We start from the raw sequence: 20,280 nt of genomic DNA, 5'->3' as shown, positions 1-20,280 counted from the left end.
AATGCCTGCCTCGATCTCTGCCTGTGTCTTGATCACATTGTGGACTGTACAAATATATTTCTTTCTTTTAATCAACCGCTTCGGTGTCCACTTTCTGGGGAGGCAAGTCCACCACTACCTCCTTTTTTTAAACAGTTTTTAATTATTTTATCCTGAATTTGTTGCCTCTGTTTCAACCTTCGTTACAATGGATTTTGATTACGATTGACCACCGACTGCCATGACCCTTAGGACCGCCTCCTGGAATCCGCTTGAACTCCGCCTGCCCTGAGTTTAGCCTATCCTTAACTACGATTACTGGCCTAGCTACTCCTTCCTCCTAATTGTGGTGTCACTTGTTCTCTTAACCACTGTTGGGGTATCTCTCATTGGCATGATCTGGTGGACCCTAGGCAGCAAAGCTTGCGGGGTGTGCTGGTGAAGACCCGTAGTCACTTAGACCCTGAAAATGCCCTCGTCTCAGTGGGAAGGTCAACAGGTAACTACTATCCCAACAGCTGCAATTTAGTGAATACACTATACCCCAATATTACCCATTGCCCGCAAGCTGACACACTGGGGACCTCAACAAGACTGTGTTGCTGAAAAAAGTTCTATTTAAACCAGATAAAGCATTGTGCAATACCTCCGGATTCTTGTTCTTCATTTGTTCTGCAGTGGTAGAATCAGCTGATGAGCGCTTCTTTTGAACTGTCTTTCTGCTGTCTGATTCTAGCTTTGTTTCAGGTTTTGGATGGTCATGAACACCCTTGGTCTTAAAAAAAAAAAAAAAAAAACACACACAAAAAAAAAACAGACGGTAAAGACAGGTCACTTAAGTTCTGCAAAAAGTAACACTTTAGTAAATATAACAGTTTAAAAGTAATTAGCAAATTATTTTTTTTCCTGTAGATGTTCTTATGGTGTGGCTAACCTATTGGAGCAGAGGGGCTATTCTGACTGTGCAGGTAGCACAGATAGGTAAGAGATATATCGTGGACAAGATGAATTGCTTTAATCAAGATTATATTCTTACCAGTAATAAAGGTATATGTTTCAAACAATGTCTTTCTTTCTTAAAACAAGCTCTGCATAAATTTTACAGTTTATACTAAACAGATTTATCAGGCCGGGCAAACCTGGGAAAAAGCAACACGCTATTAGTTGTTTTTCTGCACATGAAAACTTGCATGAAATGGACATTTTACATGGACTGTCTGATCTAATGGCCTCAATTCTCAAACAGCCATTCAGAAAAAAATATACAAGTGGGGAAATACCGCATGCATCAGTTTTGATCCCCCCAATTCAGAAAAGGTTTGTTGAATGTTGTACAGTTGTACCACATGACAATGCTGCATGTACTGTTGTCACTACATGCGTTGTGTCACGTGGTACAGGTGTTCGCAGTGACAATTCAAAAAGATAATGGACTGCATGGCACAGCTCAAAAAGATATTGGACTACTGGCATCACTACATGCGTTGTGTCACGTGGCACAGATGCTCACAGTGACAATTCAAAAACATATTGAACACAGGAGGAGGTAAGTAGTTGTGACAGGTGAGCATGCAACACTCACCTCTGGCCTAGGGGGTTTCACATTACATGGGGTGTGGGGAGGCCTGGCAGATGCGATGACACTAGAACGTTTTCCAAAAGATTTAATGCAGAAATCTACTGGAAATCTGTCTGCAGAGTGTGGGCAGACAATAGATCCCTATCTAATCAGATGGTCAACCTGGTGGCAGATCCACAGGTGTATGGGTACCCGTAGTCCTCTCTACAAGCTTGGAAAACCAGGAAAGGGACCTCTACCCTACATGAGTCGACTCTTTGATGCAAGTTGACACTTCTTATACCATAGAATGAGAAGCCAGTGACAATATATTGTAAAAATATAAACAACAGTAACACTGAGTGGAAGGGGGGCATTTAAATGTGAAGGGAAAAACATTCACATTTACAAAATTTAAAGAGAAAAGACACCCTAATTTTCCTAAACTGGCACTGTACACTGGACATCTTTTTTGTGTGCTAACTCTGTAGGTTTAATGGATAAATGTCAGACCGGTGCTTGAGAGATGTCAATAAACTAGGACATTGCACCAAATTGTATGGTGATGCCGTAAAATCTGCTGGTCACAAGAAGAACTTGCAAGCAAGTTTACAGACTTTGAAATAAAAAAGAAGTCCTGCTCTTGCACTGATATCTGTGGGGGTAGATTCTTATTTCCTGCATCACAAAATAATATTTGCCACTCAATCGAATTTAAGCCACTATCGCCTAAAACAAAAGATGCATGTACAGACTCTGAGATACGATGTTGTTAATGTCTGATGAAATGACTACAAAAGAGCAGGTACAATCTCTGGATGCCAGGGGCGTTGCTAGCCCCAAAGATCAGTGGCACGTGCCCTGGATCTATTCTGTGGTGCCCTGGATGTCCCCCAGGCAAAGTAGAGCCATCACAGCATCCAGCATAGCACCACACAGTACCCATCATGCCCACAGAGGCACCACAGCACCCAGCATGGCATGAAAGTATCCAACATGCCCCATAGAGGCGCCATAGTGCCCTGCATGACACCACAGCACACGGCAATGGAGGGTATGCTGGGTGCTATATGGTGCCTGTATGTGGGCATACTGGGTGCTGTGGTGCCATGCTGTGTGTTTTTATGCCTTTATGGGGGTATGCAGGGAGCTGTGGCTCTTTTATAGAGGCATGCTGGGAGTTGTGGTGCCTCAATGGGAGGCCCGTGGGAGCATGGGATGGGTTCACTAGACAGTCAGGGAATGCTATGGGGGAACTGCCAGATAACCTGGCAGCAGGCCAGCCCACCCAGCAGAAAGCCAGACCAGCCAGCACAGAAGCAAGGTAGCTCTGCCTAGTTATGTTTAAGTGACGCTGCCTATTTATGTGATATGCTGCTTTTTGGTTTGTATTACTGGATAGGGGACTTCATCTAACATTTTGCTAGGCAGGCTTACTTAGACAGCTGTTAATTTCATGTAAATTTGGCTCCACCCATAACCACGCCCACATTAGGGTGCATGGCCACACTCATCTTTCAGCTAGAGTGCCCAAAAGTGCACCAGATCTCTTAGGATCCTAGAAGCGCCCCTGCTGGATGCACTACTTGTTAGTTAAATATATTTAATTTAACGGCAGTTCTAAAGATGTAGTAACAGGACATTTGAAGTATAACTATACTGCAATGTTATAGTAAGCATTGCGACGTATGATGACTGTTAAAGTGAACCTCCAGACTAAAAATCTACTCAGCAGAACTGAAAAGGCTTGGTGTTTCTTTAAAAGTTTCACAGCATCAGAACTCTGTATTTCTTACCAAAGCATAATTTTTGCTGCATTTTTAGCTAAGCTCCACCCATCAAAGAAAAAAAGCCCGGGCTTTTTTTCCCTGATGCTGTGCAGAGCATGATGGGATTTCCTACGTTGTTATTCACATTGCCTAGCAACTGGGAGAGGTGCTCAGGACACAGGACAGTTGGAACTGTGTCTCATGCTCCCTGTCACCTCCTTTCAACCAAAAAGATGGCTGCCATCATGAAATCACAAACCTTTGCCTGTTCTTTTAAAACAGTGTGAGTAAGAGATTATATTACCCACCTATTTTAATTAACATAACTAATGTAACTTAATGACAGTGTTTGTTTAGGCTGGAGTTCCTCTTTAATGATGAAAGAGTATGAACATGATAAAATACATAAAAGTTGTGAAATTCTTCATGGAAAAAAATCATCATAAGTAGCATGACTGGTATTTACCTTCTTGTACATGAGAAAATATGTAAACAAGTTCCTTGATGGTGGTATTCAGAGAAACCTTTGGGGAGCATACTATATAACTTTATCACAACCTACATGCACAATATGAAGTAAACACTAATTATATAATCAGGCTTATAGCAGGAACACCACCAAACTATGTATATTTTGCCTACAACCTGAAGCTAGGAATATGGTGCTGAGTTTGAATTGATCTCTTGCAGGAGAAGATTTGGGGAATGATTATGAGTCCTTTCAGACTTAGGGCTTGATTCACAAAAGCGTGATAACTCAGTTATCATGCCTAAAAGCTTTGCACGTGCAAGCCATTGAGCTTGTTCACTAAAGCGTGATCACAGCAGTTATCACGTGATAAGTGCTATGATATGTGATAGCAGTTATCACGCTTTAGTGAATAAGTCACAACAGACAATGTAATTGCATCTCAACACGGTTTATACTCCAGTGGCACTACCACACTGGTGTATTTGTGGTGCGATAATTTTCCCTGGAATAATGCACAGCATGGTTTGCGTTACCACTCCACGTGTGCAGTAACAGTTGGGGTGTAAGGTTAAGTCTATGGACTGTACGCTCCACTGTATGGATAGCATCGCACCAGCAATGTACAATGCAACTTTTAAGAACCGTTGCATTGCAAACCATTTATAAAATGTGCATTGTAATGGGTATATTGTGAAACTACCCTTAAAGGGATACTGAATAGACCAAACAATGCAATACTGAACTTATCTGTAAGCGTTCTGCGCATGCAGGGCTCATTCTTTTGTGAACAGCAGGTGCATAGTTGCGCATGACTCCCGGTTTGCGCAGTTAAAGGAGCTGCTGGCGATAAAATGGAGGGGATTCAGAGGACTCTGAGGGACATCACAGGCTTGGGGGCAGGAGAAAGCCCCAGGTAAGTTCAATATCGCATTTTTGGGGTTTATTCAATTTCCCTTTGAGCCCTGTACACATGCTAGATGAAACTTGGCAGAGGCGGGCAAATCCCTTTGCCGAGAATCTAGTGTGTATAAAGCAACTACCGACCCCTCTCAGTCACTCCTTTGGTGGTATCCACACTCCGTTTGGAGCAGAAGCGTTGCATAGAATATAGTCTATGGAAGGGACATCTGCACTGGGAGATTATCATACAGGTTGGGAGTTTGCAGTCCAATTGTGTCCCAATAACCAGAGTGAACCCAACAAATGGATCGTATGTTTCACATAGGATTCATTGACATCTCCATTTTTACATTCACTCCGATCCAGCAAAATAGACAAAAATTATGTTTGTTTTGCGTTGTAGTGTAAACAGGGCCTATTTGGTGTTTGGCACACTGAGAAATGTGTGTGAATCCATGTGTCACAGCACAACACTGCTTTGTGAATCATTACCAAGAAGAGAGAAACCATCAGACAGACGAGGATAATCCATGTAATAAACAGATAAGAAGGTTGAATCACTAACTAGAAGTAGAATTGTCATACTGATGTTCTAACCTTATCCAGTTCTTTCTCAAATCCAAAAATAAGTTTTGGCTGCATTACCACTTAAATACTCAATAAACATATTGGCCTGTTTTGACACTAACCTGAAAGTATATAAATGGTCCCTCATGCCTCCAGAAGTTGGTGACAGGAAATCCGCCATGACCACGGCAAGACACAAGTTTCAATGTCCCCTTGCAATGTGGACACTGTTTACCTGATGAGCAAAAGCATTGCAGACAGTTAAAGGACAAATTCCAGGATAAATGACAAACAAAAGTAGTTGCAGTAGGGTATTGTACATCAGTAAGTAAGAAAGGAGTTTTGATCAGGTTGATACCATTTATTGGCTAACTTAAAAGAATAAGCGTAAGCTAGCTTTCGGCTATATAGCCTTCGTCAGGCTCAATCCTGTTTGGTCACAAGATATTGGAACAGACAACTATATACAAGCAACATCAAAGGGGGATACATAGATTTTTTTGCAAGCATAACTACACGTCATTAAGATGCCTTAAAGGGAAGGTCCAAGCAACCTAAAAATAAAAAAATCCACTTACCTCGGGCTGCCTCCGGCCCCTGGCAGCCGTTCTGTGCCCTCACCGCAGCTCTGGTGGCTCCTGGTCCTGGAACTGCTGCACCTGCGCAGTACAGTCCGGATGACGTCAACTCAACTCTGAGAGCCACTCGTGCAGGCACAGTTGACATCCCAGACCATCAGAATGGAGCTGAGCTGCGGCAAGGGCACAGGATGGCTAGCAGGGGCTAGAGGAAGCCCCAGGTAAGGGGATTTTTTTATTTTTAGGTTGCTCAGATGTATCCTTTAAGTGAAACAGAACACCTAAATGGGGTGAGAGGATGTTAGCTAACAACCTCTCACCTCATTATTTCCTTAAACACTGTGTAATCCTAGAGTGAGGTAACTGAACATTTTTGGTCACCTCTAGTGGTGTTATAACATCAGATAAGCTCTCAGGAATCCTTTTGTATTAAAAGATAACTATTTTTTTTTCTCGTTAACCTGTATATTAAAGGGGGGAAGGGGTAGTTGGGGGCTACCTGTGCCTTGAGGGCTAACCTGGCTACCTATACAATGAGGCGACCTAAACTGCGGGGGTTAATCTAGCTATTTATAATGGAGTAGGGCCACCTGTACGGGGGGGGGGGGGGAGGAAGTAATCTGAGTACCTATACTGACGGGACTTTCTATAGTAGGGGGCTGATCTGGCTACCTATACTGATGGCCCCTCTTGTTCCCTATACTTGGGGGCTACTTCAGACTAACTGCATAGGAAGGCACATCTGGCTACCTATACTGTAAGGCTAACTAATACTGAGGGGTAATGTATGGGGGGTAACCTATAAAACACCACACAAATAATATATGCAGCTCAACTACAAGTATGAGTAATAAACATGTACATATTGCATACCAATAGGCATACCTATGAAATAGCTGCTGGGAGATTTGGGCGCAGGGTAAAGCAGATATATGGCTTACCCTGCTCCTGCACAAGTAACTGTGGCGTTAATTACTATTCCCCCTCCAGGGCGCCGTGGATGGTGGGGAGTGATGTAATTTGGCTTCCAGCGATTGCTGGCGGCCGAATTACAGTGTTTTTACAGTGTTTTAAAAGTAATTTGAGCTCAATCTTTTGACAGCGCTGAAATTAATCACTGAGCGCCACTATAGCCGTAATTATTATTACAGCCTGTGGTGGCGGCGGCTGTGCCCAAATCTCCTGCGCTGTTTGGTCAGCACTCAACCAATAGGGCTTAATTCAGCCACTAACCTAAAATATGAGCCATACTATTGACTCTACACCACTGTATCAGTTGAGACATATGAGTTAAGTCCCTGTTTGAGTGTTACTTATATGCGTAATGTATTACTGCACGTTAGTGACGAACATTCATTAATTATGTGTGGTAATGTTTTATACATCTAACCAGGGCCGGATTTTACATAAGGAACCGTAGGCACGTGCCTACAGGCGCCTTATGGGGGAAAGGTGGCCCCTCCGCCTCATATTACTGACCTCAGTAGCTTACAGTGTAATCCCTACCTCATATCACTGACCTCAGACACTTACACCCTAATCCTTGTCTCATGTCACTAAGGATGATATCAGATAGTGATTAGAGTGTAAGATTCTAAGGACAGTTAGTGACATAAAGCAAGGATTAGAATTCAGAATATTTTTACTTGGGGGTGTGGCCTGTTTTCAGGGGCGGAGTTTAGGGCGCCGAAATGCCTGTGCCTACAGACCTCTGAGCTGTAAATCCGGGCCTGCATCTAACTACTGTGCGTATCAGTTTACAGCTTAGGACAGAAATATTGCCCACAAAGTCTTATGCCACCACTATCTCATCCTCCTCTCAGGTCATCCCTCCAACTAGAGCCCTGTATGGGGTGGAGAGCGTAATGAGAGATGATCCCGCATCTAGCAGTCTTAGCTGAGGTCAGTCCCCTTGCCTCTGAAAGAAAGTTTTGGTATTAAATCTCATATTATTCTGTAACTCTGTGGATGTATAGCAAATTTTATTTATTTATTGTATTTATAAAGCGCCAACATATTACGCAGCGCTGGACATTAGTTTAGGTTACAGACAATATTTAGGGGTGACCTACAGCAAAATGACAATACAGGAATACATAGCCGGCCTTTGATATGAGCGACTGGAGCGGTCGCTCAGGGCGCCAGCTTCCAAGGGGGCGCCTATAGCTGGTTGCCTATACTGAGGGCACCTACACCTGATTTCCTATACTGAGGGCACCAACACCTGGCTACCTATACTGAGGGCTCCAACACCTGACTTCCTATACTGGGGACACCTATAGCTAGCTACCTATACTGAGGGCTCCAACACCTGACTTCCTATACTGGGGACACCTATAGCTGGCTACCTATACTGAGGGAGGGCACCTACTCCTGGCTACCTATACTGGAGGCACCTACGCTTAGCTACCTATGGGGGGGATGGAGACCTTTAACTGACTTCCTGTACTGGGGCACCTATGCTTGGCAACCTATATTGAGGACACCTATACATGAGATCCTATACTGGGGGCACCTATACCTGGCTACCTATCTATACTGAGTCTGAGGGCATTTTGGAGGGGGGCAGGAAGGGTGCGCACTGCGGCTATAACGCGTGGTGCAAATTGTCAATGCTGTGCTATCATTCTAAATGGGGGGGGGGGGGTGGGGGTGGCTAACTGCCCCACTGATTGTTTTTATTAATATTCCTGAAAGGTTCTAGCCTTCATTTTTAAGTGTATTCAGGATAATGCACTCTTTCCATCCATTCGTGGTTATTAATAGTATTTTTCTATTATACATACGTGACGTGTCATGGAGATCTGAGCACGTGGCGTGATGTGACGATGTTAAAAAGGTTGGGAACCACTGTCCTAGGAGATATCTCAGGAGAAGAGGTGAATTGCATATGGGCCTGTGTGTGTGTGTGTATACGTGCGTGCGTGCGTGTATATGCACGTGTGAAAAGGATGAAGGGGGGGCACAAAAATCAGGTTTCGCTTAGGGCGCTGTGAAACCTAAGGCCGGCCCTGCAGGAATACAAGAAAGACCAGATCATGCAGCACAGTCTGAGTACAAGGTAATGCTTAGTCAGTCGCTGGAGGGGAGCATGGAGATTAGGCAAGTTAGGTTCACTCAGATGCATAGCATGGGTTCACAGTAATGGAGGTGCATGATCAGGTAGGACACAAAAGGAGGAGGACCCTGCCCAAAGGCTTACAATCTAGAGGGAAATTATATATTTAATGTTAATTTTGGCTTAATCATAATTTTCCGATACTAATCATGCCTTGTCTACCACATTTCCTGTCTAGGGGAACGATATCTCAGGCTGTGGACCAAATACCGTAGAAGAATCATTAACCTCTTCAAAGGTGTATCGCCCTTGGCGTATTATTCAGTGTGCGGTAGATTTTATGGTTTTTGCCGTTATACAGGGAAGTTATTCCAGATTTCTGTGTTTCCTATGGAATACCTGGTAGTTTAAAAATGTCCCCTGGCAATTTCAAGTTGCCCTATTTGTACAAACTAACTTTAAGGGAAACTCTATGAATGCCTTTGAGCAATGACTTTTGGCGAAAGGCGAATAAGTCACAATAATCATTGCTGATAACACAGGGATCCTAATAATTTAAATACAAAATAGGAGACAAACCAGAGAGAAGAGTGGGGGGATAAAAAAAGAGCTGGAAAAGATGGGGAAAGGGCGAAAGAGAGTGGTGTAGTCCACACAACTCCAAGTTGAGACCTGGGGGGAGGGAGGAAGGGTGGGTGGGTGGTTGGGTACGCAGGGGGTAGGAAATAGAGGGGGAAAAAAGACACAGGAAAGAAAGGGAAAAGAGAAGAAGGATTCCTACATTATAGTGGAAGAGGGTAGCAGTGGCTACTGAAAATCCAAATACAAGACAAATAGCACGTCAACTCTGATTTGAAGAAACTGGGTTCAGCGTAGTTCACAGAAATAATCTCAGCTTATGGGTCCTATAAGACTGATGTAGCCCACATAAACAAGACTAGAGCTGAAGTACATGATAATGACTACCACCCTAGGATCAGAACGTGCATGAGTCCGAAAATGCAGAGCTCAAGCTGACAGCATATCCCTGAAAGAATTTGAGTCTCTGTAATTGAGACAGAGTCCAAGTGGAGATGAATTGGTCTACTGTTGTCTTAGGACAACATAGTTACATAGTTACATAGTTATTTTGGTTGAAAAAAGACATACGTCCATCGAGTTCAACCAGTACAAAGTACAACTCCAGCCCGTCCCCCACATACCCCTGTTGATCCAGAGGAAGGCGAAAAAACCCCCACCAGGCATGGTCCAATTAGCCCCAAATGGGAAAAATTCCTTCCTGACTCCAGATGGCAATCAGATAAAATCCCTGGATCAACATCATTAGGCATAACCTAGTAATTGTAGCCATGGATGTCTTTCAACGCAAGGAAAGCATCTAAGCCCCCTTTAAATGCAGGTATAGAGTTTGCCATAACGACTTCCTGTGGCAATGCATTCCACATCTTAACCACTCTTACTGTAAAGAACCCTTTCCTAAATAAATGGCTAAAACGTTTTTCCTCCATGCGCAGCTCATGTCCTCTAGTCCTTTGAGGAGGCCTAGGGACAAAAAGCTCATCCGCCAAGCTATTATATTGCCCTCTAATGTATTTATACATGTTAATTAGATCTCCTCTAAGGCGTCTTTTCTCTAGACTAAATAAACCCAGTTTATCTAACCTTTCTTGGTAAGCGAGACCTTCCATCCCACGTATCAATTTTGTAGCTCGTCTCTGCACCTGCTCTAAAACTGCAATATCTTTTTTGTAATGTGGTGCCCAGAACTGAATTCCATATTCCAGATGTGGCCTTACTAGAGAGTTAAACAGGGGCAATATTATGCTAGCATCTCGAGTTTTTATTTCCCTTTTAATGCATCCCAAAATTTTGTTCGCTTTAGCTGCAGCGGCTTGGCATTGAGTACGATTATTTAACTTGTTGTCGATGAGTACTCCTAAGTCCTTCTCCAAGTTTGATGTTCCCAACTGTATCCCATTTATTTTGTATGGTGCTAGACCATTGGTACGACCAAAATGCATGACTTTACATTTGTCAACATTGAATTTCATCTGCCATGTATGTGCCCATATAGCCATCCTATCCAGATCCTGTTGCAATATGACACTATCTTCCTGAGAGTTGATGATTCTGCACAATTTTGTATCATCTGCAAAAATAGCAACATTGCTCACTACTGCATCTACTAGGTCATTAATAAATAAATTGAAGAGCACTGGACCCAGTACAGACCCCTGTGGGACCCCACTGCTAACAGTCTCCCATTTTGAGTACGATCCATTGACCACAACTCTTTGTTTTCTGTCCATTAGCCAGTTCCCTATCCATGCACACAAACTCTTCCCCAGTCCTTGCATCCTCAACTTTTGCACCAGACTTCTGTGGGGAACAGTGTCGAAGGCCTTTGCAAAGTCCAAGTATATCACATCTACAGCATTCCCAATATCCATATTAGCATTCACTACCTCATAAAAGCTGAGCATGTTAGTCAAACAGGACCTGTCTTCAGTAAACCCATGTTGATGCTGAGAAATAAGATTATTTTCTACTATGAAGTCATGTATAGTATCTCTTAGTAACCCCTCAAATAGTTTGCATACAACTGATGTTAAGCTTACAGGTCTATAATTTCCTGGATCAGATTTTTTGCCCTTCTTAAATAATGGGAAAACGTGGGCTGTATGCCAATCCACTGGGACTCTGCTAGTTGCAAGAGAGTCACAACAACAACAACAACTCCTCCATATGCATTATATTGTTAACAACGTCAGGGGGTAGTGCTCTTCTACAACCTAACAATTACTGTCCTCCTCTAAAGTTTGTCCAAATGACTCGGCAGCGTTGACAAGGCATGGTCCCTCTGATGTCTTGATAGACATTAAAAATCTTAAACCAAAAATCATGTACAGTGTAGTTGCGAACCCACTTGAGCGCTATATCTCTCTTGCCTTTCTTGCAGATGACTAGAGATAGAGAAAGAATGGGCCAACTTACAAACCTTGGACCATTTCTCCTCAGATAAGGTCTGAGGAGGTCTATACTGGGGACAATTGTACCTGGCTAACCTATACTGGTGGCAACTGTACCTAGCTACCAATACTAGGGGCACCTATACCTGGCTACCTACCTATACTGAGGGTGTTTCTTTGGGGGCTCACCGCAGCTGTAACGTGCGGTGCAAATTGTGGGCTCCTGTGCGATCATTCCCATTCAGGAGGGGGGGCATCCTCACAAGTTTGCCTCAGGCAGCGAAAAGTCTAGAACCGGCCCTGATGAGATGGCTTGTCTTTACTAGTACATAAGGTTTTGAAGTCAGTGAGATTGCAGGAGAGGTTGTCACCAACTTCAAGTCCGCCCACCAACAGGCGATCCCTAGCATACAACTAGCCGAGGAACTCAATGAGTTTTATTGTAGGTTCGAGCACCTCACCACACTGAAGGATATTCCCCCCCCTCCACCCATTCCACGGGGGTATGACGATGCTTCGGCGTCTATTAAAGTACAGGAAGAGGATGTACTGCGTCAGCTCCGCAAACTCAACCGCAGGAAGGCTGCAGGCCCGGATGGCGTGTCATCAATGTGTCTAAAAACCTGTGCAGTCCAGCTAGCTCCCATCCTTACCTCCATCTACAATAGGTCCCTAGCGGAAGGCGGGGTTCCCCCTTGCTTTAAAAGGTCTACAATTATCCCAGTCCCCAAGAAACCAGGAAACACTGAACACAACAACTTCAGACCCGTAGCCCTCACTCCCATCATCATGAAGGTCCTCGAGCGTCTTGTTCTTGCTGTCCTGAAGAGCTCCACCGATGCCCTCCTCGATCCTCACCAATTCGCGTATAGGGCGAACAGGTCAGTTGAGGATGCCATCAATGTCAGCCTGGCGTACATCACAGAGCATCTCGACAGACCTGGTTCCTATGCCAGAATCCTGCTCTTGGACTTTAGCTCGGCCTTCAACACCATTCGCCCGGATATTCTGCTCAACAACCTGGCGCAACTTGAGGTCGACCCATCCCTCTGCAGGTGGGTCGGGGACTTTCTCACGAACAGAACACAGCAAGTCAAGCTCGGTAACTGCTCCTCCAGTGTGAGAACCACCAACATAGGGGCACCGCAGGGGTGTGTACTGTCCCCACTTCTGTTCTCCCTTTACACCAACAACTGCACCTCAACTGATGACTCCGTTAAGATCATCAAATTCGCGGATGACACAACCATCATCGGTCTCATCAGCAGCAACAAAGAGCAGGCCTACCGCAGCGAGATTGAGAGGATCTGTAACTGGTGCAAGGAAAACAATCTCGTCCTCAATGCATCCAAGACTGTCGAACTTATTGTAGACTTCAGAAAACTCCCTCCCGCCCTCCCACCAGTCCTCATTGAGGAGACTGAAGTCTCCAGGGCTCCAAGTGTTCGGTTCCTGGGCACCACCATCACCAGTGACCTAAGATGGGGGCAAAATACCACCAGAATCCAGAAGAATGCCCAGCGGAGGCTATTTTTCCTGCGCCAGTTGAAGAAATTCGGCATCCCGCGTGTTCTGCTCACCAGCTTCTACTCCGCAACAGTCGAAACCATCCTCTGCTCCTCCATCATTGTCTGGTATACGGGGGCCAATGCTAGAGATAAGTACAAACTTCAGAGAGTAATTAGCGCGGCGGAAAAGATCATTGGCACGACCCTGCCCCCTCTTGATCTCCTCCACGCTGCCAGAATGATGAAAAGAGCCAGCAAGATCTCCCAAGACCTCTCCCACCCAGGAAGCCACTTCTTTGAGCCCCTCCAATCAGGCCACCGCTTCAGAGTAGTCCGCTCCAGAACCACGAGGCGCAGAAACACCTTTTTTCCCCAGGCAGTCCTACTCCTGAACACTCCCCCCGAACACTTCTCCCACCTGGCCCCCTCAAGCTTAGCCCATGTACAACGCAGTTCTCCAGTTGCCAACACTGACTCTAGCCCCCGCCTGTAACAATGCACTCTGCACCAATGCTATGCTGATATATCTGTAAATGCATGTATTTATGTATGTATGTCCTATGTCTTTTTGCTCTCCGCCTTTGCCATGTGTACCACAACCAATTCCGGGGGCGCCAACAGCGCACTCGGCGAATAAAAACTGATTCTGATTCTGATTCTGGATCACCTAGAGATCTCCAGAAAGCAGAAAATTGTCTCCAAGTAAACAATTCCATAGATCGGCAATGTTTCAATACACAAGTCCAGGCCTGGATTTACCTCACAGAAGCCTATAGGCACAGATGTTCTGGCACCTGAGTATTCACCCTCCAACAACCTACAAACCCCCACCAAACTGCACCGCAAGTGTGCTGGCTGTCCCAGTTGTCGCTTCTCCCTTTCTTCCCTTGCCCATTATACGTAGCAACTGGTGCCCCTTAGTATTAGGTAGCCAGAAGTACCCACAAAATTAGGTAGCTAGAGGTGCCTCCAAGTATTAGGCAAGTAGTCGTGCCCCTGACTGAAGGAAGATCTGGTCAGTGGAATGCCGAGAGCAGAGCGAGTAACCTCTTGTTTACACTCTCATCAGGACTCTGCATAGGGAAAGAGAGAGGGAGGCACTCAAGGAGGGGCCTGAGCCGCCTTTCCATAATCAGGCACCTGTAGGCACATGCCTACAGTGCCTTATGGTAAATCCGGCCCTGCACAAGTCACTATTGGCAGCATACTAGCTGTGGTATCAAATTCACTGTGGAACAACCCACTGTGTTAGGGAAATAATTACCCTAAAAGGGTCAACAATAAGGGATTGAATTCCTCACAGAGAATAGCTGGCGCAACCAATATGATCAATAACACAACTGTGCCCTATATATAGGGAGAAAGCACGTTGAGGCTATAACCTGGCATAGGTTGTTAATGCATTATAAATATTGTGCATGGTAGCTGTTGCACATGAACCACATGGACTAGCTAGTATTAATAGTGCACACAAGGTTCAACAAATATCTCCACATGGAATTTAAAATTAATTAAACTGTGATAATCCCACAGGACATGAAGTTCATACTGTATAAATTAACTATGTAAATTCAATAAATAATCAACGACTATACACCACCTTTAAAAATATGTATAAAATGCCATATAAACATTTACAGGTCTTTGCATACTTCCACAAGTACTACTTCAGCTGTTTGCTAGCCGAGGGCTAAGACAGGGTGTTTTACTGCATTTTGCACATAGCCAGATTTCAGTAATATTCTGCCTTAGGCCATGTGTTCTACGCCACCCCTATAACGACAGTTGTTTGTGACTGTACTATCAATAAAGGTTTCATTTGCAGTTAAGAAATATCTGTAGACGTATTCATAACATTACAGGACTTGGCCAGGAGGGCTGCAGCAAACTCTCAATAGGCCCTCATTTAGGGGAAAGAATACTACAATAGTTATTTTGTTAAACATAGGTTAAGCTTTGCCTGTCATTTCTCTAGTGCAGTGCAGAAAAAGAAACACAAATTAATATTTCATTAGAAAATTATACACATATGGAAGCTAATGAGCTGTGTGCTTTATACAAGTACAGAATCTGCAGTCTTTTGGTATGATGTACAGTACTGTTGTTTTCCTAGGTTGAAGTAACTGAGAACACTAAAAGAACAATGTCCTCCAAAGGCAAATTCCTGATCATTAGTTTACCCCAAAGACAGAGCAAGCACATTCATCAGTGTTACATGCAGCTAAGCATCAAACTAATAATGGTAATATTCCATCAAAAGACCAACCAAAACAAGTGTGATGGCCCCACCCCTTTCTCTACAGAAACAGGAAAAAAACAGGCAGACAATCCAGTGGGGAAAAAAAAGGTCTACTTATACAGAGGTTATTTGCTGTAGCAACCACCAAGCTATTTATGGCAGCTCCACAAGAGAGCCCAAAATAGAATGTTGCCGCTTCTTTTGAATGCACTTTTCATAGAAACATTACTATTATTGCTTTGATACCTAGCCACATGCCACACTATTTTTCTATTATTTCTATATAAAGATAGTAGGTTTAGAGATGTGATCCCTCTGTCTCCATGTGCCTCTTTCTGTTCCCCTGTTCTGGTCTCCTTTTGTGCCTTCTTCTGTCCCCTTTTGCCTCCTTCAGTCCCCCATGCCACCTCTGCCCCCTGTATGTCTATCTGTCCCCCTGTGTCTCCTTCCTGTTCCCCTTTGTCTGCTCTCCTGTGCATCCCTCTGGCTTCATGTCTCCATCTATTCAACTATGTGACTCCTGCTGTCCCCAGCGCCTCCTTCTATACCCTTGTGCCTCCTTGTCACGGACGGTTTCGGGGCCGCAGATGCGTCCTAGAGCCGCCCGTGAAGAAAATGCAATCGCAATCGATTCTCTGCATCGATTGCGATTCAGATCAATAGAATCTGGATTGGTTGTGTAGGGGCTTACTGTAGCAACCTGGAGTTTCTCTTTCTCCCAGCTGTCACGGAACAGCCGGGAGGAACGTAGGCGAATCTGGAAGATTCGCCGTCGATTTCTCCGATTTCTTGGTCAGATTGGACAGTCATTGCAGCGAGCAGAACTGACATTCCTGTTTTTTTAAAATACAAGTTTTTCTCCTCTGCCCCTAATTTAGGCGCAGGATGTCTTTTTATTTGTTAATTAGCTTAGACATATTCCCTGCGGAAGGCAGAATAACATGGAGGCATTCATTCCCTTTTCTGTTCTGGGAACCAGGTGACATCTAGCTGATCTCACGCTTAGATGTTAATTAGCCAAAGGCACCAAAAGTTTGTTCAGCTAGAGGAAGCTTCCCCAGGAGATCAGACTACCCAGCCAAACTGTCTCCAGGGGTTAAAATGATGAAGCATGTGAATTATGATTTCTGCTTATTAAAGGAAAACCGAGTATCACCCAGAGGTGGGAGGAGTGTATTCGGATCCGTTGAAATTGGACCAACGTCTCGGTATACAAATCATAATCATACCTCATTCGGTTAAGGAGTTATGGACCCCTCGGTAACCATACGCCCTAACACCCGCATCCAAGGTATCATATTAATCGGTAGGTTCTGGGGACCGATAATATGTAATTATTATTTGTGTGCCGGCCACGTAGGTCGGCCTAGAGAAAATGTCAAGCTTACGGAGCTTGTGAAAGGCCCTGCCCAGATGTGATTACCATAGTCCAGCCCGGGGGCCAACTTTGGAAGCCCGCCTCTGAACTCAGCTCCATTAAAAGTAAATGAGCTGCCCGGGCAATTCAGTCCTCCAAATTCCATCTGTATGAGAGCTGTCTTCTGCTAGCCAGAGGACACATGGTTAGCGGCCATCTTGTTCGGCCATCTTGCTCTGACTGAAACAAAGAACTTTATGATTTTCCCAGAACGGACATATTTCCACAAACCCTAAGTATTTTCTCCCTTTTTATTTCATACTGGCTATTAATGTTTCAATAATTGTTGATTTTAATGATTGTCTGTATATATTAATTATTTATATTGCACGTAAAACATGGCCTGACATATCATTGCTATGCTGATGACACCTAGCTATATTTGTCATTCAAACCTGGCATCACAGACCCTACTCCACAAATAAACGCATGCTTAGCTGAGCTTCAGGAGTGGATGAATAACAATTGGCTAAAACTTAATGCTGACAAAACTGAGGTTCTTGTTTTCGAGGGCCAGGGCTCAACAGCAAAGCAGCCCCAGTCTCAACCAACACCGCTAAGGATAGGGAGCTCAGACCTGAACAACTCAGACTGTGTGCGCAGCCTGGGGAGTACTGATTGATGGGAAATTAAGCTTCAGGAATCAAATCTCAGCTGTTGTGAAACATTCCTTCTTTCATCTAAGGAATATTGCAAGGATTAAACACCTAATTCCTTCAGAGGATCTTCCAACCCTAGTTCATGCCTTCGTCACATCAAGGTTAGACTACTGCAACGTCCTCTACACAGGCCTGCATAAGAAAGACTTACGCCGCCTGCAATTAGTACAGAATGCCGCCGCAAGGCTGTTAACGAGCCAACCCCACCATTGCCACATAACACCAACCCTGTGCTCACTCCACGGGCTACCGATAAAATGGAGAATTCTGTTTAAGATTGGCTTACTGACATTCATGAACATCTGACATCTTCTCTGTAACACAACCGAGCCTGCAACCCTGTATTAATCTGAGACACAACTATGCGCTTTGAGTCCTATGGGAGAAAAGCGCTTTACAAATGTTATTGTATTGTATTGTATTGTAAATAAAGACCTTATCAAAGTCGTTTACTGTTCCGCTACCCTGCTACTCAGTCACACAAACTGAACCCAGACTTCTGAAGAGACGCTACTATTGTTGATATCTAGACAGAATACAGCTTGTTTTTACCATTTTATTTGCGAGATCAGTCAGTCAGTTGGTAGGGTCCACTGGCCCATACCAGTGGTGGTGGCAGATATACCCTGAATTAGTGTGTAAAGTGTATTTCCGTAACCCACAGGCTCCCTTCTGGTTGGTCTGCGGCCAATTCCCAACGGTTTCTACGCATTGACTGCGACCACAGTTTGCACGATCCGTGCGCTGGAACCGTTTGGAAGGCATTTCGCGTTCCAGCCACCAGGGCTCCTGTGACATTCCTTCTGTCCTTTTTTGTGCCTCCCTCTCTCGGCCGTGCCCACTAATGTCCCCCAGTGCTACTATCTGTTCCTCCTCCATCCCCCCCTCCCCCAAGCCCAGCGTGTAGATGCAAAGTACAGCGCAGCATAAGTGTGCTCTCAACTCCCTGCTGGAGACCTGCACTGTGCCTGTGTGACCATCCTGTCTGTCTCCTGCTCCCTCTAGTGCTGGCACCTCACTCTCCATGTGTTGCATGTAATCATGTGTCATGCAGTAGGAGATGTCGGGCACTAGGCTGAGCAGTGAGCGGAGAGGCAGAAGCACAGCACTGGACTCTGCATTTACACACCACACTAAGGAAGTGCAACGAAATGCGGAAGAATCGGTGGGTTGTTTGGATCTCTGGGACTCCCTATATTATGCATCCACCTTATATGGCACATGATTTATATTCTCGAGTGTGTGGTTTGTTTGTTTGGGTTTTTTTTGGGGGGGGTGACACATTGCCTGGTCCTTGCCTGGGGTGACAAAAAGGCTAGAAATGGCCCTGATAGCAGGTATTGCTAAAAGGTTAGCCATCCTGCCATTGCTGTTGCATTCATACTCACACAGTGAAACATTTTTTATTATAAATCCAGGTTGTCTTCGATTTGTTCCAAAAATGTTTTTCACAGTATGTTGTTGTAAGTTACTATAGTCGTGTGACAGTCCAGGCTATTGTCTGCTATGGACAAGGCCTGGATTGCAAAGGTTTGCTTCCTCGCAGACTGCTTTAATAACGCTTAGTGGACCACTGTTCTCTTACTGGGCAAGTGTGATTCAGCTCTTAACACATATATACACACGCTAGATGGCTCTTAACAGAGGCAGCCAGTTGGGGTCCCCCAATACATTGGTAAAAGATCTGGGCAGTAATTGTATGCATGTACACACCATAAGAAATCAAATAAAAGATCAGTCATAAACTGTATATCACTGTAAAACCACACTGGATGCTTGTAAAGCTTTTCAGCCTCACCTGATATTGGGAAGTAGCTGGCCAACACAATGACATTATCATCCAGTCCTCAGCACCACCCAAACTTACTTTGCTGTTTCTGTCGTGCTTTGTCACATATGGCAGGTCTCAGATAGACCTTCTTGCCTTCAGACGTTGTACAGTCATTGCTGCAGACAAGGACACCAAGACAAGACTTCTTCAAGATACGAGAATTGTGGTTGTTGGTGTTGCGCATTGCCCAGCCACTCAGGTGCCTCTGTGCGTTTTTATCTGCAGAACTGTAAATGTGCTTCACATAGGAGTCTGGCCACTCCTGGAACCAGTCGGTTTTCTCCAACTCCTGAAAACAGTTAATACCTGATTATATGTTTACTTATATGTTTACTTAAGCAAAGTGTCACTCTGTACAAAGTCTTATCTACATTCTATACATTATACTAGAACAGTAAGTAAACTATGTTAGTGGTTAAGGCCCCATACACTCTTCACTGCTCTTTGGTGCCTGAAGGGTTTCATTGCAGTTTGGATTTAGGCTTATTTCAACCAAAATGGAAATTTTCTACTACTACTATTACTACTATTTGCAGTAACTACTAGTACTATTTGCAGTAATGGCATCTGTCAGTATGGTTGGTCCTGTGACCGTCCTGGTATGTAATGAACATGTAAAAGGTTGGGTTGACTATTGGGTACACAGACCTGGAAGTGGTTGTACTGACAGCTGTCATTGCAGTGCATACATGGTGGACATGGAGGACATATTCAGTAGATGCAGCCCATTTCAGAGGTGTTTTTTTATGTATTGTGCATTAATAAGGAATCTATAT

General features: G+C 44.4%; 1 protein-coding gene across 1 annotated transcript in view; it reads right to left on the bottom strand.

The window, feature by feature from the left end:
- Positions 1-20,280, bottom strand: part of GCM1 (glial cells missing transcription factor 1) — a 68,565-nt gene that overhangs the window by 33,060 nt on the left and 15,225 nt on the right. Inside the window, exons 2-4 of the mRNA XM_068279363.1 lie at positions 19,541-19,793; positions 5,368-5,480; positions 626-754 (exon numbers count right to left, since the gene is read on the bottom strand). Coding sequence (XP_068135464.1) covers positions 626-754; positions 5,368-5,480; positions 19,541-19,793 — 495 coding nt within the window. The remainder of the gene's footprint in view (positions 1-625; positions 755-5,367; positions 5,481-19,540; positions 19,794-20,280) is intronic.

The sequence above is a fragment of the Hyperolius riggenbachi genome, chromosome 4 (assembly GCF_040937935.1).
Source record: "Hyperolius riggenbachi isolate aHypRig1 chromosome 4, aHypRig1.pri, whole genome shotgun sequence".
Classification (NCBI taxonomy): domain Eukaryota; kingdom Metazoa; phylum Chordata; class Amphibia; order Anura; family Hyperoliidae; genus Hyperolius; species Hyperolius riggenbachi.
This window is presented reverse-complemented; position numbering and strand designations above follow the sequence as displayed.